Genomic DNA, 20,313 nt, shown 5'->3' with positions numbered 1-20,313 from the left:
GGGCCCAGTTGACCGGTGAGAGTGTTGCTGGTGTCCCCCGCCGCCCAGTACTGTGGTTTTTTTAGATGGATCCATCGCCCAATACGATCAAGAATACGAGTCACAATCACGATCTGAATTCAACAAACACGAACATGAACATGAATACGAATATGAATATGGATACGAATATGGATATGCATGTGAATATGAATACGAATATGAATATGAGTATGTTTATGTTTTTATGAAAATGTTTTTATGCATCATGAAAATGTTTACGAAAATGTTTATGTTTAAGTTTATGCATCTTCATGAAAATGATATTTTAAGTACAAGTATTTTTGACTGTTATATGTTAACTGTATTACGTATTACTTGTTATCAAGGATATGACGTGTTGAGTCTTTAGACTCACTAGGTGTGATTGATGCAGGTGATATTGATTATGAATATGATAATGGAGGTCTTGATGGTTGACTTTGCTGGACTGAAGGTGCACATAACCCGAGGACCGACGCTAGTTTTCCGCACTAGTTATGATTTATGATTTTAAGTAATGTTAAAGATATTTTTACGTCTTTTATTTATGTTATGAGAGATTTTTGAGAGGTTATAGTATGAGCTATACTTTTCGAATAATGTTTTTAGGTTGGTAAAATGTTTGACGATTTTATGCTTTAAAATATTTTCCTTTGGATTTTTTAATGGCAGTTGGATGTTTATTTTTAAAATGATGTCAAAAATATTTTATTGTTCGGCCGATGCTAAGTGAGGTTTTCAAAAAAAAAATTTCTAGCACGTTTTAAGAAAACGAATAGCAGACGTTTCAACGTATAACCGTGGTACCCGGCGCTGTCGGACATCATTGACAACATTATCCATTCACTATTCCTAGGCCCTTATTATCATTGTATACATATATCGTCAGTCACAACCAACTCCCATCCTTTAAAAGCATCATCATTTCCATCACTTATCAAAATCAAGCATATACGAAATTTTTTCCTTAAAACAAAGCATGCAACGTATTTTTCATAATTCATAAAAATCATGCTCGTGATACAAAAACATTTAAAACATGACAAATTTGTGATCAGGGCGCTGCCAGGACTAAAATCTCGACTCAGGTGCAAAATCATAATTTTATCCCTGGACATCTAAATTTCCGACCCAAAGCTTACCAAACTCCTCAAAACATCCTAAAACATAATATGAACATTTCCTAGGCGTAAAATCGAGCCTGTTTCACAACTTATGCCATTCGTTTTAAAACTTGGATCGGGGTCCCGGTTTTAACCCGAACCAACCCCAAATTTAACCAAAATTTCCCCAACTCAAAACATGACTTAATAATACTTAACCATAGTCCTTACAACCATTTCACAACATAATGAATCCTCAAAAATCCCTTAATCCTACTGAAAAATTCTTCACCAAGGGAAACAAAACCCTAATGCGCCTTGGCTCTAAAATAACCGATCTTAGCTCAAGACCAAGCGGACCAGCAACTAACCAACTAATCTGAAACCATGTACGACCCACAAGACTCTCATTGACCCACCTTAGCTAACCCTCACTACAAAAAAAGTGTTTCTAGAAGCGGTTTTTGAGGAGCACTTCTAAAATCGATTGTGCAAACTGAACAACAAAATTGGTTTTACTTAAACCGTTTCTATTTCCTTACTTTTAGGAGTGGTCACATAACCGCTTTAGTTGCGCAATTTTAGTACCGATTTGTATCAACCGCTGCTATAAATTGCTCCTATTTATTTAGCTATTAGGACCATTCTGGAAACTACTCTAATTGAATATTTTTAACAGCGGTTTCACAAAATCGGTGTTGTGGACCGCCCTTATAGCTCTGTTTTTTTAGGATTGATTTGAAAATTGCACCTATTAAATACATTTAATATTGGTCGTATAAACTGTTTCTATACATTGCTCTTATTGATATAACTATTAAGAGCATTCCAGAAATTGCTCATATTGAAAACATGTAACAGTGGTTTTCACATAAGATGTGTCATGGACCGCCCTTATAGCTCTGTTTTTTTAGGATTGATTTGAAAATTGCAACTATTAAATACATTTAGTATTGGTCGTGTAAACCGTTTCTATACATTGCTCTTATTTATATAAATATTAAGAGCATTCCGGAAACTGCTCATATTGAAGATATCTAACCACGGTTTCACAGAACCGGTGTCGTTGCCCGCTTTTATTGCTCTATTTTTTTAGGATGGGTTTAGAAATTGTACCTATTAAATACTTTTAGTATTGGTCGTATAAAAAGCTTTTATAAATTGCTCTTATTGATATAACTATTAGGAACTTTCCGGAAACTGCTCATATTGAATACATGTAACAACGGTTTTCACAAAAACGTCGTCGTGGACCGCTTTTATTGCTCTAGTTTTTAAGATTGTTTCTAAAATATATCTATTGAATACTTTTTAGCTTTTGTTTTATATACATATAGTGCAAACTGCTCTTGCTGATATAACTATTAGGAGAATTTTGTAAACTGCTCATATTATATATTTTTAGCATCGATTTTCTCAAAAGTGGTGCTATGAACTGCTTTTGTGGCTCTATTTTATGATTAATTTGAAATTATACCTATTGAATATTTTTAGAACTTTTTGTATAAAATGATGCTACAAATTTCTCTTATTAATATTACTATTAGCAGCATTCTGAAAAACTGCTCATACTGAATATTTTTAAAATCGGTTTTCACAAAATTGGTCATATGAACCGTTGTTATTGCTCTATTCTTTTACGATTGGTTTGAAAATTATGTATTTTGAATATTTTTAGTATTGACTATATGAACCACTATTATTATGTAATACACATGCTGAATACTTTTTAGTATTGGTTTTATAAACCGCTACTACAAACTGCTCATTTTGATATAACTATTAGGAACAATATGAAAACTGCTCGTATTGAATATTTTTAACAACGGTTTTTACAGAAATGGTATCGTTGACAGCTTTTATTGCACTGATTTTTTTAGGATTAGAAATTGCACCTATTGAATATATTTTTTTATTGGTTGTATAAATCGTTGCTGCAAATTTCTCTTGTTGATATAACTATTAGGAGCATTATGAAAATTATTCATATTAAACATTTGTAACATTGATTTTCGTAGAACTGATGTTGTTGAAATAACTGTTTTATTTTTGTAGGGTTGGTTGGGAAATTGAACCTATTGAATAATTTAAGTACCGATTATATGATCAACTGCTACTAGGAGCATTCTAGGTACTGATCATATGTATAAATATTTTATATATACACATGTAAGCATACAGGATGCATACATAAATATATATAATATATACACTTATATATATGTATATACATTACATGTCAACGATACATAAAGAAACAAAATAAAGAGGAAAAATAACACAAAACAAAATTAAAAAAAAAAAACATAATCTCCTCAATGGGTGAGCTAAAAGCTCAGTTTAACCGAAATAATAGACCGGACCCAATTAAATCAGAAATTCTATTCGATTTAATCAATAGTTTGGTTATTTTTTTAGAAAAAATTATTGGTCAATTAGTTTATCAGTTTGGTATCTACTTTGAATTTAAAAAATCGGTTAAACTGAATGTAATTAAATCTTACCATTAAACTTTCCGTCCTCAAATTGGGTTACAAAAAGAGAATTTTTTTGAATATGTTTTTGGTGTTTTCGGAGGTTTAATTTATTTTTAACTTGTTTTTGTTAAACATATAGGAAGTGGCATATAGTGTACGATCAGACACTTGCCACGTGCCAATCACTTTTATAGTAGATATCTGTCAATAATTACACTCGATAAAAATGCGGAATTAAAGTTTTTGTCAATTTATCAAAAACTATGACTAATAGCCACGAATCTAACATTTTAAAATGCACTCATGGTCAAAACATCATGTTTTGATAACTGTTACCCAACAACATATATAAAATGATTACTTTTTTAACCATAAAAGTTTGTAATTCATTTGGAAATTTATTTTTAATATAAATTTTGATATATATTGTTATATAAATTTTTGGAAGGGTAGAAAAATTAAATTAAAAGTTTATAATAAACTGATGACAAAAACTTGTGTGAGACGGTCTCACGGGTCGTATTTGTGAGACGGATCTCTTATTTGGGTCATCCATGAAAAAATATTACTTTTTATGCTAAGAGTATTACTTTTTATTGTGAATATCGGTAGCATTGACCCGTCTCACAGATTAAGATCCGTGAGACGGTCTCACATGATATTCACTCTAAACTGAGAGGTGAAAATATTCAATCCAAATTGATTAATCAATTAAAAAGACTATTTATCTACTTAATTAAAAATATTACAATTAGCAATGACCAAGTGTGAGAGATTTGAAGGACTGAGTCAAATTATGTGTACTACAGAAAACAAATATTTTATTTTGTTTTTTAAATATAATTATACATTGTATGATACAAATTATATGTATATTTTCAGTGAAATATTTGGACTAGAGCATTCTAGTCGGATTCGATGTCTAGGAGCTGGTGCATTGCCTAGCCAAGTTTTCCCAGATCAATATAAGTCTAGATTATTTTTAACACAGAGTAATCTCCCTACTTCTGATGTTACTAATAAATTACGAGAAATGGAAGATAAAATGAAAAGTATGGAAGGACAAAGACTAGAAGAAATGGAGCGGATGAGACATATACATGAACATCAACTCCAAAATTTTACAAGAGTCATTCAAAGTATGATAACTTGAAGTGCTGGAGAATCTCGTGGGCCAGAATTATTACCAACACAGGTAGCCACATATTGAATAAAAATGAATTGATTCTAAAGTACTTATATTAATGCATAGTATTAATTTAAATTTTTTTTTCTAGATGGCAGCTATCATGGCAAATATTATGCAGCAACAGACAAAAACTCCACAAAATGCACATGAAAATCGAAGATCTCCATCAATGTCAAACTCGGATAGTGATTAGAAGAAATTTGAAAAATATTTTTATTTTATCCATTGTATTTGAAATATTTTGGGTTATTTTATATTAGAAATTGGAAGTAATATTGATATTTTTTGTGGATAATAGTGCTTTATTAATTAATGGCAATATTCATTTTGTGGATTGAAATATTAAATATGAAGTTTTTTATTGTTTATTTGATGAATATTTATTTATCTATTTTTTTGATTGATGAATTGTTTGCGAAATAATGTATATTTGTTTTAAATAAAATACAGTAAAAGAGTAAATTATTGTTAAATTGGATTTAGGAGCAATTCCAAATCATTTTATTAAAATCATTTTAAAATATCGGCTCAAACATTGCTTCTATATCTTTTGTTTTACGAACGATTTGAAAACTACTCTCATATCGACAACGTATAGGAACGGAGGAAAACCATTCTTATTGCCAACTGTGTCCAAAGCGGTTTGACACCGGTCCTATATTTCTTGCTCCTATATCGATGCCATATAGGAGTGATTTGCAACCGCTCTTAAAGTTGTGATATGCACGACGTGTATGATCGGTGTCAAACCGCTCTTCAGTTGCTACCATCAATAGCGGTTGCAAAGCACTCTTATATTGATGGCGTGTAGGAACGCTGAGTGACCGTTCTTACACCTTACTCTTTTTAGAACGCTTTGAAGGTGCTCCTAAATGCAGAGCTACGGGAGCGGTCCAAAACCGTTGTAATATTCACAATATGTACAATTGGTTTCAAACAGCTCTTTAATTGGCAACATCAATAGCGGTTGCAAATCGCTCTTATATCCATGGCATGTAGGAGCGGTGTAAGACCGTTCTTACACTTCACGCCTTTTAGAACACTTTGAAACGGTTCCTAAATACACACCTACAAAAATGGTTCGAAACTGTTGTAAATATGTGATGGGTACGAGCATTATCAAACCGCACCTAAAATAAACAATAGAAGCGGTTCTTCAACTTGTACCATCCGTTGAAAAAACCGCTTCTATAAGATATAAGATCATTAATAAGAGGAGCGATTTTGCAACCGGTGGTACAAGTGCTGGAGCGGTTAAAAACCGATCTTAAAATTGAAAAAAACCGCTTCTGTAAGAGTATTTATTTGTAGTGCCTACTGCCCAACCAACCAACCCCGTGCGTTACACCCGAAGCCACCCCAACTAACCAACCGAGCCACCCTTCAACCTACTTCTTCGATCAGTTCCTGGACCAAGACCAATAGCTCACGGCCTTCTCCCAGCCCTGCCACGGACCCAAGAGGGTCAGTTTCTGGGCCAGGATCGAACCATGCACGACTGCACACGCAAATATCTCGATCTAGCCTTACCCACGCTATGATGATTCAAAGGACACTTAAACCAGCCGTGCTTCGGACATTTATCAGCCCTATACATCCTTGATCAGCACAAGATACAGCTCTTACAACGTTACACAAGCAGCCCTTTGCACCAAAAAAAAGAAAAAGTGAGATGAAACCATAACCGTGCAGTTTCATGACAAATCCGAAAGCGATAACAATGTAATATACAAGGACCGAGTATTCTATAAACATGACACATATCGCAGCACATATATGACAAATGATGCGAGAATGGAGAGACATGGCGTGCCTTAGCAATAACGTGATCGAAAACTTGAAGAACTATGCGTGGGGCGTGAACCGGAGAGGCGGGGAGAAGTTTTCTTAAAGGAACAAGCTATGGCCGAAGTTGCTGCTGTTTTTCTTGCTGTAAAAACCGAAGGGGTGGCTGCTATATGAGGGGAGGGGCGGCCGTGACTATTAAGTAGGGTTAGGGTCAGGTTTAGCAAAGTTTAAGTAGGAAGTTAATAAACTAATGAGTCCTAATTAAAAATTAAAAGGGTTTTGAGCCCATTTAGCATTAAAACAAACCCATCAAGCCAAAAAACATTCTAAAAAAATATTACATTTTGGTACATTTTTGAAAATATTTTTCGAGCCCTCAAAAAGTCCCCTGATTCGATAAAATCCGCGTACCGATTAAAAAATACGACACGACGAGTAAAAATACCCACCAAGGCCCATTTTCAAAAAATACCCTTAAAAAACTTCATAATGATTAATTAAAATTAATCCTTCAATAAAAATATTTTTCCTGATACTCCTCGGTCTATGTTCCTCGTTCGAGCGCGAAATGCATCTTAAAACCCGAATGAATGAAACTTTAAAATAACTCATGAAATAATACATATCCATGCAAAAATCATGCATTAAATGCGTAAAAATTAATAAACACATGTTTTAATATAAAACCTTAAATTGCATGCATTCAGGTTACGTAAATTGAATTTCCTGGACCTTACAACTCTCCCGTTAAATTCAATTTCGTCCTTGAAATTTCAAACATACCGAATGACTCCGGGTAGCGACTCCTCATCTCAGCTTTAGTCTCCCAAGTAGCCTCCTCTTCAGAATGATTCAGCCACTTGACTTTGACCATGGGGATCACCTTATTCTGGAGCCTCCTCTCGTGTCTGTTCAAAATCTGAGCGGGTCTCTCCTCAAAGTACAGTCTGGATGCCAGCTGAAGTGGCTCATAGTTCAGTACATGCGAAGGATTCGACATGTATTTCCGCAGCATGGAGATGTGGAACACATTGTGAACTCTCGTCAGATTCGGCGGTAATGCAACTTTGTATGCAAGTGTCACAACTCTATCCAGTATCTCAAACGGCCCTATATATCTTAGAATGAGCTTGCCCTTCTACCCGAATCTCATGACACACTTCATCGGTGCGACCTTCACAAATACATGTTCCTACGACAAACTCAAGATCTATGCACCGCTGATATGCGTAACTCTTCAGCCGGCTCTGAGCGGTCTTCATTCGGTCTCGAATCTTGACCACTAGCTCTGCACTCTGACTGACGATATCCGACCCTATCTCTGCCCTCTCACCTACCTCGTCCCAATACACAGGAGACCTACACTTCCTCCCATACAATACCTCATATGGAGCCATACCGATAGATGCCTGATCACTGTTGTTGTATGTGAACTCCACAAGAGGTAACTTCGGCTCCCAACTGCCCTGGAAGTCGATCATGAAAGCTCTAAGTAGGTCCTCAAAAATCTAAATAACTCTCTCTAACTGTCCGTCAGTCTGAGGATGGAAGGCAGTACTGAATAGCAGCTTAGTACCCAACGTCTGGTGTAGACTCTTCTAGAATGCAGACGTGAACCTCGGATCCCTGTCTGACACGATGGACATTGGAATCCCATGCAGTCTGACTATCTCTCTGATGTACAACTCTGTGTACTGAGTCATGGTTAAGGTCTTCTTGATCGGCAGAAAATGAGCTGACTTAGTGAGCCGATCGATAATCACCCATATGGAATTATATCCTCCAGTCGTCCTCTGAAGCCCTGTCACAAAGTCCATGGTAATGTTCTCCCACTTCCACTCGGGAATAAGGAGTGGATGTATGGAGTACGGTGTATTGTGGGCCTCGCTCAAGATATCTGCTCTCAGGGAATCACTGTCAGAAAACTATAATCGGTCTCCGTATCTGACTATGCCATCCACAATTGTACACAGTCTTTGGCCCTTAGCCTCGTCCCTCTATCTCCATTTCTGTAACTGCTCGTCAGAAATCTGCCCTACCCGGATTCTGTCTCTCAAAGTCAGTTGCACTGTTAGAGTAGCAAGATTTTGAGCATCTCCCCTAGCATAAAATGCAAGCTCGAACCTCTGAATCTGCACCTGCAGTGGTCTTTGTACCGACAAATGAGCGATCACTACAGTCTTCCTTCACAAGACATCCGCAACTACATTAGCCTTACCCGGATGATAGCTAATATTGCAATCATAATCCTTCACTAGCTCTAGCCATCTCTTCTGTCTCATGTTCATCTCTTTATGCATGAATATTTACTTCAGGCTCTTGTGATCAGTGAAAATCCTGCACTTCTCCCCAAACAGGTAGTGCCTCCAAATCTTTAAGGCAAAAACCACTCCTGCTTGCTTGAGGTCATGAGTCGGATAATTCTTCTCAGGGATCTTCAGCAGTCGGACGCATAGGCTATAACTCTGTCCTGCTTCATCAAAATTGTGTCCAAACCAAGCCTTGAAACATCTGTATATACCACAAAAATTAACCTTCCCCGATGGCATAGCTAGAACTGGCTCTGAGGTCAAAGCCTGCTTCAATCTGTCGAAACTCTCCTGACACTCCGGTCTCCAAATAAACTTGGCATTCTTCTTCTGCAAGGTGGTCATAGGCACCGTAATAGAAGAGAAGCCCTGAATAAACTTCTTATAATAAGCAGCCAATCCCAAGAAGCTACGGATTTCTGTCATGCTCTTAGGCACTGGCCAATCTCTGACTGCCTGAAATTCGCTGGGGTCGACCACTATACCATCCAAGATACAGTGCGGCCCAGGAATGGCACTCTGGAAAGCCAGAACTCACACTTACAGAACTTAGCATACAACCGTTTGTCTTGTAGAGTCTGCAATACGGTCCTCCGATGCTGACTGTGCTCCTCTTTGCTCCTCGAATAAATCAGTATGTCATCCTTAAAAACTATGACAAACTGATCATGAGTCTGAAAATCCTGCACTTCTCCCCAAACAGGTAGTGCCTCCAAATCTTTAAGGCAAAAACCACTCCTGCTTGCTTGAGGTCATGAGTCGGATAATTCTTCTCAGGGATCTTCAGCAGTCGGACGCATAGGCTATAACTCTGTCCTGCTTCATCAAAATTGTGTCCAAACCAAGCCTTGAAACATCTGTATATACCACAAAAATTAACCTTCCCCGATGGCATAGCTAGAACTGGCTCTGAGGTCAAAGCCTGCTTCAATCTGTCGAAACTCTCCTGACACTCCGGTCTCCAAATAAACTTGGCATTCTTCTTCTGCAAGGTGGTCATAGGCACCGTAATAGAAGAGAAGCCCTGAATAAACTTCTTATAATAAGCATCCAATCCCAAGAAGCTACGGATTTCTGTCATGCTCTTAGGCACTGGCCAATCTCTGACTGCCTGAAATTCGCTGGGGTCGACCACTATACCATCCAAGATACAATGTGGCTCAGGAATGGCACTCTGGAAAGCCAGAACTCACACTTACAGAACTTAGCATACAACCGTTTGTCTTGTAGAGTCTGCAATACGGTCCTCCGATGCTGACTGTGCCCCTCGTTGCTCCTCGAATAAATCAGTATGTCATCCTTAAAAACTATGACAAACTGATCCAAGTACGGCTGAAACACGCGATTCATGAGATCCATGAAGAACGCTGGCGCGTTCGTCAATCCGAAGGGCATCACCAGAAACCCATAGTTCCCATAATGCGTCCGGAAGGCTATCTTATGCACGTCAGATCTCTCATCTTCGGCTGATGGTATCCAGATCGGAGATTGATCTTTGAGAATATTGATGTTCCCTGAATCTGATCAAACAAATCCTCGGTAACGGATACTTGTTCTTGACTATGATCCTGTTCAGCTCTCTGTAGTCAATACATAGCCGCATGTTGCCATCTTTCTTCTTTACAAAAAGTACTAGTGCGCCCCTTGGAGAAAAGCTAGGGCGGATGAAACCCTTATCTAGCAAATTCTGTATTTGATCTTTCAACTCCTTCATCTCCGCAGGTGCTAGTCGATAGGGCACCTTAGAAATAGGCATGGTACCCGGCATAAGCTCGATAAAAAAATCCACCTCTCTGTCTGGTGGAAGGCCTGAAACATCGTCAGGGAAAACAATGGGAAAATCTCTAACCACATGAACGCCCTCTAGCCTCTGACTGGCTGTCTCTAACACTGATACAATACTGGGCAAAAATGCCTGACAGCCTCTTCATGAGCTTCCTCGAACACATGCAAGATAAGATGTGCGGCATCAGTTGGTGTCTGGCTGCCTCAAAAATAAACGGCTTACGGCTAGACGGTTGGACAGATCTCTGTCGGAGATCTATGACAGATCCTTTCAAGGAAAGTCAATCCATACCTAAAATAATTTCAAACTCTGGCAACGGTAGCACAATCAAGTATGTCTGCACCATATATTTATGTAACCGAAGCTCCGATTTTCTCACTATCAGATAAGTGGATCTGATCCCCGGATGGAATCGATACTCTGAACCCGGAATACATTGCCACAGGTATGATTCCTACTCGCTGGACGAACGTCTCAGATATAAAATAATATGTAGCTCCGGAGTCTAGCAATGCATTAGTGGCTACACCTGAAATATATATCCTTCTTGCGACAAAGCATACCATCAAATCTAATTGCGTTGAAACTTAAGGAATTTCCTGCCAACAATTAACCCAAAACCCTCGAAAATTTGCTGAAATAGCCCAATTATTCCCCCAAAAATTTCGAAATGAGACCTCAAAATTTTGGAATTTGAAATTTAGTCCTTAAAGTTTCGAAAATTACATTATGCCCCTACAAAATTTTCGAAATTTTCATTTTTGACCCTCGAATTTTCGAATTTAGCCCCTTATAACCATAAAATTCTCGAAAATAAAAATTAAACCTCTAAAAATTTCAAAAATTATAAAATTGCCCCTTCAAATTTTCAATTCCTGCAATTTAAGCCTTAAGTCCAACTAGGTAGAGAATGCAACATAATTTATTCTAGGTTCTCCATTCCAAAGTAATTCAACAATCAACATAATAACACATGCATTATAGTCAGTAATTAAATGAAACTTTTAAACGTAAGGGTTATCGGTAATCAACATAGTATCTGGCTCCACCTCAACCTCCTCGGCATGAATCACATATGCTCTGCCAGTAGTGGGGCCCTTGTTCCTAGGGCAGTCTGCTGCCTTGTGACCCTCATGCCCGCATATGAAGCATTTGTAAGTCCCCCATAAACACTTGCCGAGGTGAAACCTGTTGCACTGCGTGCATGGCTGACGGTCGTCTGGCGCCTGTGGTGGTCTAGGCTGCTGGGCCTTCTAACATGTCCTTAGGGTTTCTGCTTCCCCTGCTTACTCGACGGCCCTGTAAACTGCTTTCTTTGCGGCTGGAAGCTGGACTGGACCTGATGCTGCTTCCGTTATATCACAAAATCAGTGTCCCGCAAGGCATGCTCTGCCTGAAAAGCGCAGGCGGTGGCCTCATCGTAGCTCGCCGGTCTCATTAGCATCACGTCCCGGCGCAAGGTGGGCCTCAGACCATCCATGAAATGCCTCAGCTTCTGGGCTGCATCTCTAGCAATAATGGGCACAAAGTGACAGCCCCTGTCAAACTTCCAGATGAACTTTGCCACAGTCGAGTCCCCCTGGCGGAGACTCATGAACTCTCTCGTCAGGCGGCCCCTAACATCCGTAGGGAAATACTTACCATAGAACTCCTCCTTTAACTGATCCCACATGAGGGTAGCCAAGTTCAGCCTGTGCACTACTCCTTCCCACCAGAGGGATGCATCATCTCTTAGCATTAGGTGGCGCACCTGACCCACTCGCCATCCCCCATCTGTAGGTACTAAAAATGGAGCTCCAACGAGCGGATCCAGACCTCTGCTAAGAATGAATCAATGGTACCCCCGAACTCCTCCGGGTTTAGCCGTTTGAACTGCTCATATATATATATATATCAGTCTGTGGTCGGGGAGCCTGCTGAGCCTGCTCCAAAAGTTTAGCCATACCCTCCAGTACGCGGGTGGCTGCATCCAATGGTCGCGGATATCGTCCTATCTATCTGCGCTGTGGTCCCGTTTGGGAGGCATGATATCTGAACACAGTCCAATTCTAAATGTAACTCATCATGCAATTTAATCTGGTTTTCATAACAGTAAATCTTTAAATCATGACAACATCTAAACATGTACCGTAAATCATCGTAAAACGTATATCATGTAATCATGCAGGTGATAGCAGTAAAATGATTTAAAATGTTTAAAACATAAAAACTTAAGACTTGAGGCTTGAAGACTGAGCTACAGAAGCTGGCGGTGGCACAACCCTATACAAGACCCTTGCTCTGATACCAACTGAAACATATACTACTTAAAAAATGCATCTAATTTTTTTTACAAGCTCATTTCTCGAAAATTCGTACATCATGCATCCATGCGACATTGCTGAAAACTTCAATTTCAAAATAATAGTAATCAACTACCAGATGAAAATATATGGTCCGCGGGTTCACGTGCGCACATCCAGCCCTGCCTACTCAGACTTCAGCACCTCCAGCCTCCTTATCAACATGCTCACCTGCATCATTCACACCTACTGAGTCTAAAGACTCAACACACCTGTAATGTTAATAGCAAGTACATATAAATAACATGCAAAAGTGAAAAATACCGTACTGAAAATACATTTCATGAACTTAAAAGCGTAAACGTGAACATTTCGTATAAAATCATAACGTGTCAAACATGTCTCAACATAACATCATATACGTATTCATTTTTTTTAATTGAATTAGTTATGACTTTCGTATAAAATCTATCATATCAGCTCTATTCGATGGATCCATCTACGTATAACTGTGGTACCCGGCGGGTGTCGGACATTAGCGACAACATTACCCATCCACTGTGCCTAGACCTCATCATCATCGTATACATCTATCGTCAGTCACAACCAACTCTCATCCTTCAAAAGTATCATCATTTTCATCACTTATCAAAATCATGCATATACGAAATTTTTTCCTTAAAACCAAGAATGCAGAATATTTTTCATAATTCATAAAAATCATGCTCATGATACAAAAACATTTAAAAAATGAAAAATTTGTGCTCAAGGCACTGCCAGTAATAAAATCTCGACTCAGGTGCAAAATGACCATTTTATCACTGGAAACCTAAAATGACCATTTTATCCCTGGACTTCTAAATTTCGACCCGAAGCTTTCCAAACTCCTCAAAACATCCTAAAAAATAATATGAAAAATTCATAGATGTAAACTCGAGCTTGTTTCACAACTTACGTGATTCGTTTTAAAACTTGGACCGGGGTCCCGGTTTTAACCCGAACCAACCCGAAACTTAACCAAAATTTTCTCAAATCAAAACATGACTTAATAATACTTAACCATACTCCTTACAACCCATTTCACAACATAAGGAATCCTCGAAAACCCCTTAATTCCTACTGAAAAATTCTGCACCAAGGAGAACAAAACCCTAATGCGACTTGGCTCTAAAATAACCGATCCCAGGACCAGCAACTAACCAACTAATCTGGAACCAAGTCCGAAACCACGTGACCTTCATTGAACCAACTTAGATAACCCTACTGCCCAACCAACCAACCCTACACGTTACACCCGAAGCCACCCCAACAAACCAACCGAACCGCCCTTCAAATTACTCCTTCGATAAGTTCCTGGACCAACGCCAGCAGCTCACGGCCCTCTCCCAGCCATGTCACGGACCCAAGAGGGTCATTTTTTGGGCTAGAATCGAACCATGTACGACTGCACACGCAAATCTCTCGATCTAGCCCTTACCAATGCTATGATGATTCAAACGCTCGGACACTTAAACCATCCGTGATTCGGACATTAATCGGCCCCAAACATCCTTGATTAGCACAAGATACAGCCCCTAAAATGTTACACAAGCAGCCCTTTGCACCAAAACAAAGAAAACGTGAGATGCAACCATAACCGTGCGGTTTCATGATAAATCCGAAAGAGATAACAATGTAATATGCAAGGACAGATCATTCTAAAAACATGAAACATATCACGGCACATATATGATGTAAATGATGCGAGAATGGGGAGACATGGCGTTCCTTAGCAATAATGGATTGAAAACTCGAAGAACTACGCGCGGGACGAGAACTAGAGAGACGGGGAGAAGCTTTCTTGAAGGAACAAGCTATGGCCAAAGTTGCTTCTATTTTTCTTGCTCTAAAAACCAAAGGGCGGCTGCTATATGAGGGGATGGGCGTCCGTGACTATTAAGAAGGGTTAGGGTTAGGTTTAGTAAAGTTTAAGTAGAAAGTTCATACACTAATGGGTCCTAATTAAAAATTAAAAGGGTTTTGAGCCCATTTAGCATTAAAACAAACCCATTAAGCCCAAAACACTCCCTAAAACTATTACGTTTTGGAACGTTTTTGAAAATATTTCGCGAGCCCTAAAAAAATCTCTCGATTCGTTAAAATTCGCGTGCCGATTAAACAAATATGATCCGGTGAGTAAAAATACCCACCAAGCCCATTTTCGAAAAACACCTTTAAAAACACTTCATAATGGTTAATTAAAATTAATCCGTCAATAAAAATATTTTTCCCGATACTCCCCGGTCTTCGTTCCTCGTTCGAGTGCGAAATGCAACTTAAAACTCAATGCATGAAACTTTAAAATAACTCATGAAATAATACCTATCCATGCAATAATCATGAATTAAATGCGTAAAATTCAATAAACACATATTTTAAAATAAAACCTGAGATTGCATGCATTCAGGTTACGTAGATCGAATTTCGTGGACCTTACACCACAAGACTCCAAAATACTGAAAAAGAATGAGAGAAAAGAATTTCATATATGCACACGTCTATAATCAGTCAAAGTATAGAGGTATTAGCGACATATTAAACTGTTAGATCAAGCTAAAATTTGTTCATGATGTTTATAAAGAAGTTATGTAAATCCTAAACTTTCTACATCAGGTTCTGAGGTCATTTGTAACAATCAGTAGATCACAAACATAATTTGTCGGTTTCTCATATAGGCTCTACGCGGTTTGCTTGTGAAGTTCAGTTGTAGAAATATAACTGTTGGATTGTGCTGAAATTTGTAAGGCGTACTCAAAACATCATTTTCTACATTCAGAATGGTGGATATCGGATTCAAAACTCTGTGTCGAAAGTGTAACGCCCCGAATATTTGAAGTTTTACGCGAACCACATGCATACAAGTTATTAAATTTCTTGTGTATTTCAATTAATTGTTTTAATTGTATAAATCAATTATGTGGTGCATGTTGACATATTTAAAATATATTTTTCTACATGGTTGCATTAAAATATATTTTTAAGGGTTATTCAAGCTGCGATCGAGGAACGGAGACCGATGACTGAAAAATGGAAAATAATTTTATTAAATAATCGTTTTTAATTATTTAAAATATGATTGATGTTTTTTCTTATTTTTGAAAATAATGGGTTTCTGAGGTGATTTTATACACCGTGACGTAATTTTTATCGGTGTTGGATTTTCAACAAAAATACAAACAATTGGCATCCCGGCTAATAAATTCACAAATTTTATTATACAAAATATTTTAATTAAATAATAATAGGCTAAATGGGCCTAATTAACATTGTTAATGAGCCTAAGCTAGAAATCAGAGTTTGATTAGGATTATAATATTTAAAGTGCAATAAACCTACCCCAACCCATTATGGTACACGCCCCACTCCCCTTTACAATTCAAAATCTCCCCTTCACATAAAACTCACGGCACTCAAGGATATCAAACAAGAGAAAACTTCGAAAATTTCAATGTTCTTCAAGCCATCGTCTTCGTGCATCGTTCTTCGATTTGTCAACGTAAAATCGTGAGTTTAAAACGTAAAGGCACGCCATATTATTTCCTTCAAACATCTATCACACCATAATATTTATTTAAGCATGTTTTGAATGAAAACAACCCACAAAACTTATTATTTTCGTACATGAATCTTATGTGGTTTTTAAAACATGAAATTTGATCCAAAAATCATGAAATTCATGTACCTAAGGGGCTGCCATGATTAGGAAGTAATATGAGATTGTTTTACACAAGTTTAAGGGCCTAGAATCATGAACAATATGCTGCACACGCACAAGAACGGAAGCTATAACCAAAACATGATTATTGTGTCCAAGGGTGATCGGGTTCAAGGGTTTGATGCATGGCTTGGATTTGGTTGGGACCAGGGCTTAGCTAGGGTACGTGAGGTCCAGGGAAGAAATCCTAGCCATGCTAGGACTCGAGTCAAGGGGGCTGGGGAGGAGTCCTAGCAAGCTAGGGCTCCACCCGCGCACATCAGCACATGCTGCGATCTTGTGCGCAGCAGCGCGCAGAGGGTTAAGCGGCTCAGCCAGGGGCTTTGGGCTGGGAAATGTTAGGTCCTTAGGGTCCTAAGAAGGTGTACAAGGGGCTTGTTCAGGGTCTGGGACGGTTGGCTAGGTCCTAGCAACAGAAACGTAGAGCCCATGCCAAGTAGGATTCTCGACCACTTCATGCGCTTGTGTTGTGACTTCGGTTTTTGGGGCTGGGGTTGAGTCCTTAGGTTCTAAGGGTCCAATATTGTCCATAGAGAGTCTGGGTTGAGGTTGGCTCAAGAGGGTTTGAGCTTGGCTCATGGAAAAACGATTATGGCTCAAGGGTGCCTAGGTGGGTTTCTCGGCTGTTTCTGCAGCTTATGTTGTGGCTTCGGTTTTGGAGCTTGGGGTTGAGTCTTTTGGTTCTAAGGGTCCATGAGGGTGCCTAGGTGGGTTGGCTAGGGTTTTGATTGAGGTGGCTCGGGCGTGGCTCGAGTAAATTGGGAGATGGCTCGGGTTGTTCGATAATGGGTCAATATTTCGAATTTAAGAACAAAAATTGGGACCATGGGTCCACGGGTTGTAGTTCATGGCTCACAAGGGTAGAATAAATAATAAAAATGTTATTTTAAAAATTTGGGATCAAAATAATGAGTTTTGAATTTATTCGAGATTTAATCGCCTTACGAAACGTTAATTAAAGAATTAATTGAAACACCTAGATTTAAACTTAATAAAATTATATAAAATTATGTTTAAGCTCAAATAATTATTAAAAGTCTAAGATTTTAATTTGGGAAGTTTATGTTAAAGTTTGGGTTAATTCGTGATTAAAACGCATTAATATGTTACATTTAAAAAATAATTTAAAAGTCCTCTATTTAAGCTAAATAAAAATATGAGAAAATTAATTTAAACTTAAATAATTATTTGGGAAATGTTAGAGTCAATGAAATTAAGAAAATGTCAAAGACGTGAAATTTTACGTCTAGGGGTAAAACGGTAATTTTACACTCGAAAATTAATAAACGTCATGGCAGTGTCTTGAATGCTGTTTTATATGCTAAAATGATTATTTGAATTTTTTATGAATTTTTATATTTTAAAATGATTATTGAATTGTTACGATTTAATATGTTAAAATGTGTATTTTTAATGTTTATGGATTTCTGTACATTAAATTGCTTATCTTAAAATGTTTATGAATTTTTATATGATAAAAGGTTTATTTCAAAAAGTTTATGGATTTTCATGTCAAAACGTTTACTTTAAATATTTATGGATTTTTATGATTAAACGATAACATTAAAAGATATATTGCATGCTTGGTTTAAAAAAAAAACGATATTATATGCATGTTTTTATTAAGTGATGGAAATACGAAATGTCAAAGGACGTGAAAGGGCTGTGACTAATACGATGATATGTTGGAGATATCGTGAGGGTTATGGTCCCAGCGGGAACCCGACGATTGTGTTTCCATTGATACGAATACGAATACGTTAATATGTTAATACGTTGGCCAATGCCCAGTTGATGGGTGAGAGTGTTGCTGGTATCCCCGCTGCCCAGTACTGTGGTTTTCTCTTGATGTATCAATCGCTCAATACGAATATGAATACGCGTCACAATCACGATCTGAATTCGACAAACACGAATATGAATATGAATATGAATATTAATATGTTGATATGAAAATGTTTATGGAGAAGTTTATGTTTAAAGTTTATGCATTATTATGAAAATGTTATTTTAAGTACAAGTATTTTTCACTTTTGTATGTGATCGGTATACGTATTATTTGTTATCAAGAATATGATGTGTTGAGTCTTTAGACTCACTAGGTGTGATTGATGCAGGTGATATTGATAATTATTATTTGGTGCAATAATTCTCCCTTCTTGGTAGAGCTATCGAACTGTGGTGCTTGAGCTGCTGTGCGTTTTAAAAGATTTGAGTTGCACCATTACTACTAGCTATAGCTTTTGGTAAAGCGGCAAACACTCGGTCCTACAATTGGTACCAGAGCCAAGGTCACGAGTTCGATTCCCATTGATTGCAAGGAGTGCAATTATTGGGAGGAAGATTGTTGGGTGCAATAATTGTCCCTGCTTGGTAGAGCGATCGAACCGTGGTGCTTGACCTGCTGTGCGTTTTAAAAGATTTGAGTTGAACCATTACTACTAGCTATAACTTTTGGTAAAGCGGCAAGCACTCGGTCCTACAATTATGATATGGGAGATCTTGATGGTTGACTTTGCTGGACTGTCGGTTCTAATAACCCGAGGACCAGCGCTTCTATATTTTTCCGCACTTATGATTTACGTTAAAGATTTTTAAGACTATTTATTTATGCTTTTTGAGTGTTTTTGAGAGGATGATACTTTTGGCAATGTTTGAAAAGATTATTTTTAGGTTTTGTAAAACATTTGATGATTTTACAATTTGAACTATTCCTTGGATTTTTCAAATATTAGTGGTTGATTTTATTTTAAATTGGTGACAAAATATTTTTATGTACATGGTATGTTTCGGCCGATTGTAGATAGATTTTTTAAAAAAATTCTAGTATTTTTTAAGTAAAATAGCAGACGTTTCAGACAGACATAAGTTCTAGATAGTGGCCTTCAAATTGTTTATGAAATGACCGAAATTCTCCTTAGCTCTCAAATTTATTGTACTATTTTTCATGAGATTTGTAGCTATTTATAGGCCACATAAACCACATGAAAGGGCACTCTTTTCTTGGATCCCAATTCAAGCCATAATTGTGGTCAAGACTTTGGTAGATTCAAGGAGTCACATTCAGTATCTAAAGGGTTTATTCTTACACAATAATTATTTCCTTCTAGCCGAAATTGCAGCTGAATTTTTCGAGTTTTAGGATAGAAATTCTGGAGTTTCTTGAGCTGAAATCTTGAATTCATGAGTAGGGAATTTAAAGTTCATGAGTTGCGACAATTTCGAGCATCGTGAATTGCAAAGTTTCGAGCTACTTGAACTGAAATTTCGAGATCTTTGAGCTGAAAAATCTTATTTAAAATTGAGTTTATAATTTTATGTTCCCTGAGCTAAGATTTAGATTTCCATTTCATACATTTTTTTACCTATATGTGTATCGCTGAGGTGACGTCCACCTATCAGATGTGATGAAACATGTCAAAATTATATATTTGAGAACCGTCGATGTAAGGATCTTTAATTAATTATCCTGTAATTTGACATTATTAGAATAATTATTGAGTTGTTTAATCCAAATAATTATTTATGTCAAATAAAATTAGGAAATGTAATAAAAATATTTTGAATATTGGAGAATTTAGACGATATGAAATACATATGGAGT

At 37.4% G+C, this 20,313-nt stretch overlaps 1 protein-coding gene across 1 annotated transcript; it reads right to left on the bottom strand.

The window, feature by feature from the left end:
• Positions 1 to 6,335: 6,335 nt before the first annotated feature.
• Positions 6,336 to 12,411, bottom strand: LOC142504915 (uncharacterized). Its single transcript, XM_075617754.1, has 5 exons — positions 12,037 to 12,411; positions 10,629 to 10,802; positions 9,768 to 10,061; positions 9,113 to 9,406; positions 6,336 to 6,434 (listed from the first exon to the last, which is right to left on the bottom strand). The coding sequence occupies exons 1-5, from the start codon at positions 12,409 to 12,411 to the stop codon at positions 6,336 to 6,338; spliced, it is 1,236 nt and encodes a 411-aa protein (XP_075473869.1).
• Positions 12,412 to 20,313: the final 7,902 nt, after the last annotated feature.

The sequence above is a fragment of the Primulina tabacum genome, chromosome 10 (genome assembly GCF_025594145.1).
Source record: "Primulina tabacum isolate GXHZ01 chromosome 10, ASM2559414v2, whole genome shotgun sequence".
NCBI classification, from domain to species: Eukaryota; Viridiplantae; Streptophyta; class Magnoliopsida; order Lamiales; family Gesneriaceae; genus Primulina; species Primulina tabacum.
Note: the sequence above shows the minus strand (reverse complement) of the source record. Positions and strands in the feature narration are given on the sequence as shown.

Bases quoted from the DNA above. Each gene is read 5' to 3' on its own strand.
- LOC142504915 (XM_075617754.1), bottom strand. From the start codon at position 12,411: ATGCTAAGAGATGATGCATCCCTCTGGTGGGAAGGAGTAGTGCACAGG. The intron at 9,407-9,767 runs GTTAATTTTTGT...CTGGCTTTCCAG, and splicing joins TAGCTATGCCATCGGGGAAG to AGTGCCATTCCTGGGCCGCA. The intron at 6,435-9,112 runs GTTAATTTTTGT...TTTGGTGCAAAG, and splicing joins TAGCTATGCCATCGGGGAAG to GGCTGCTTGTGTAACGTTGT.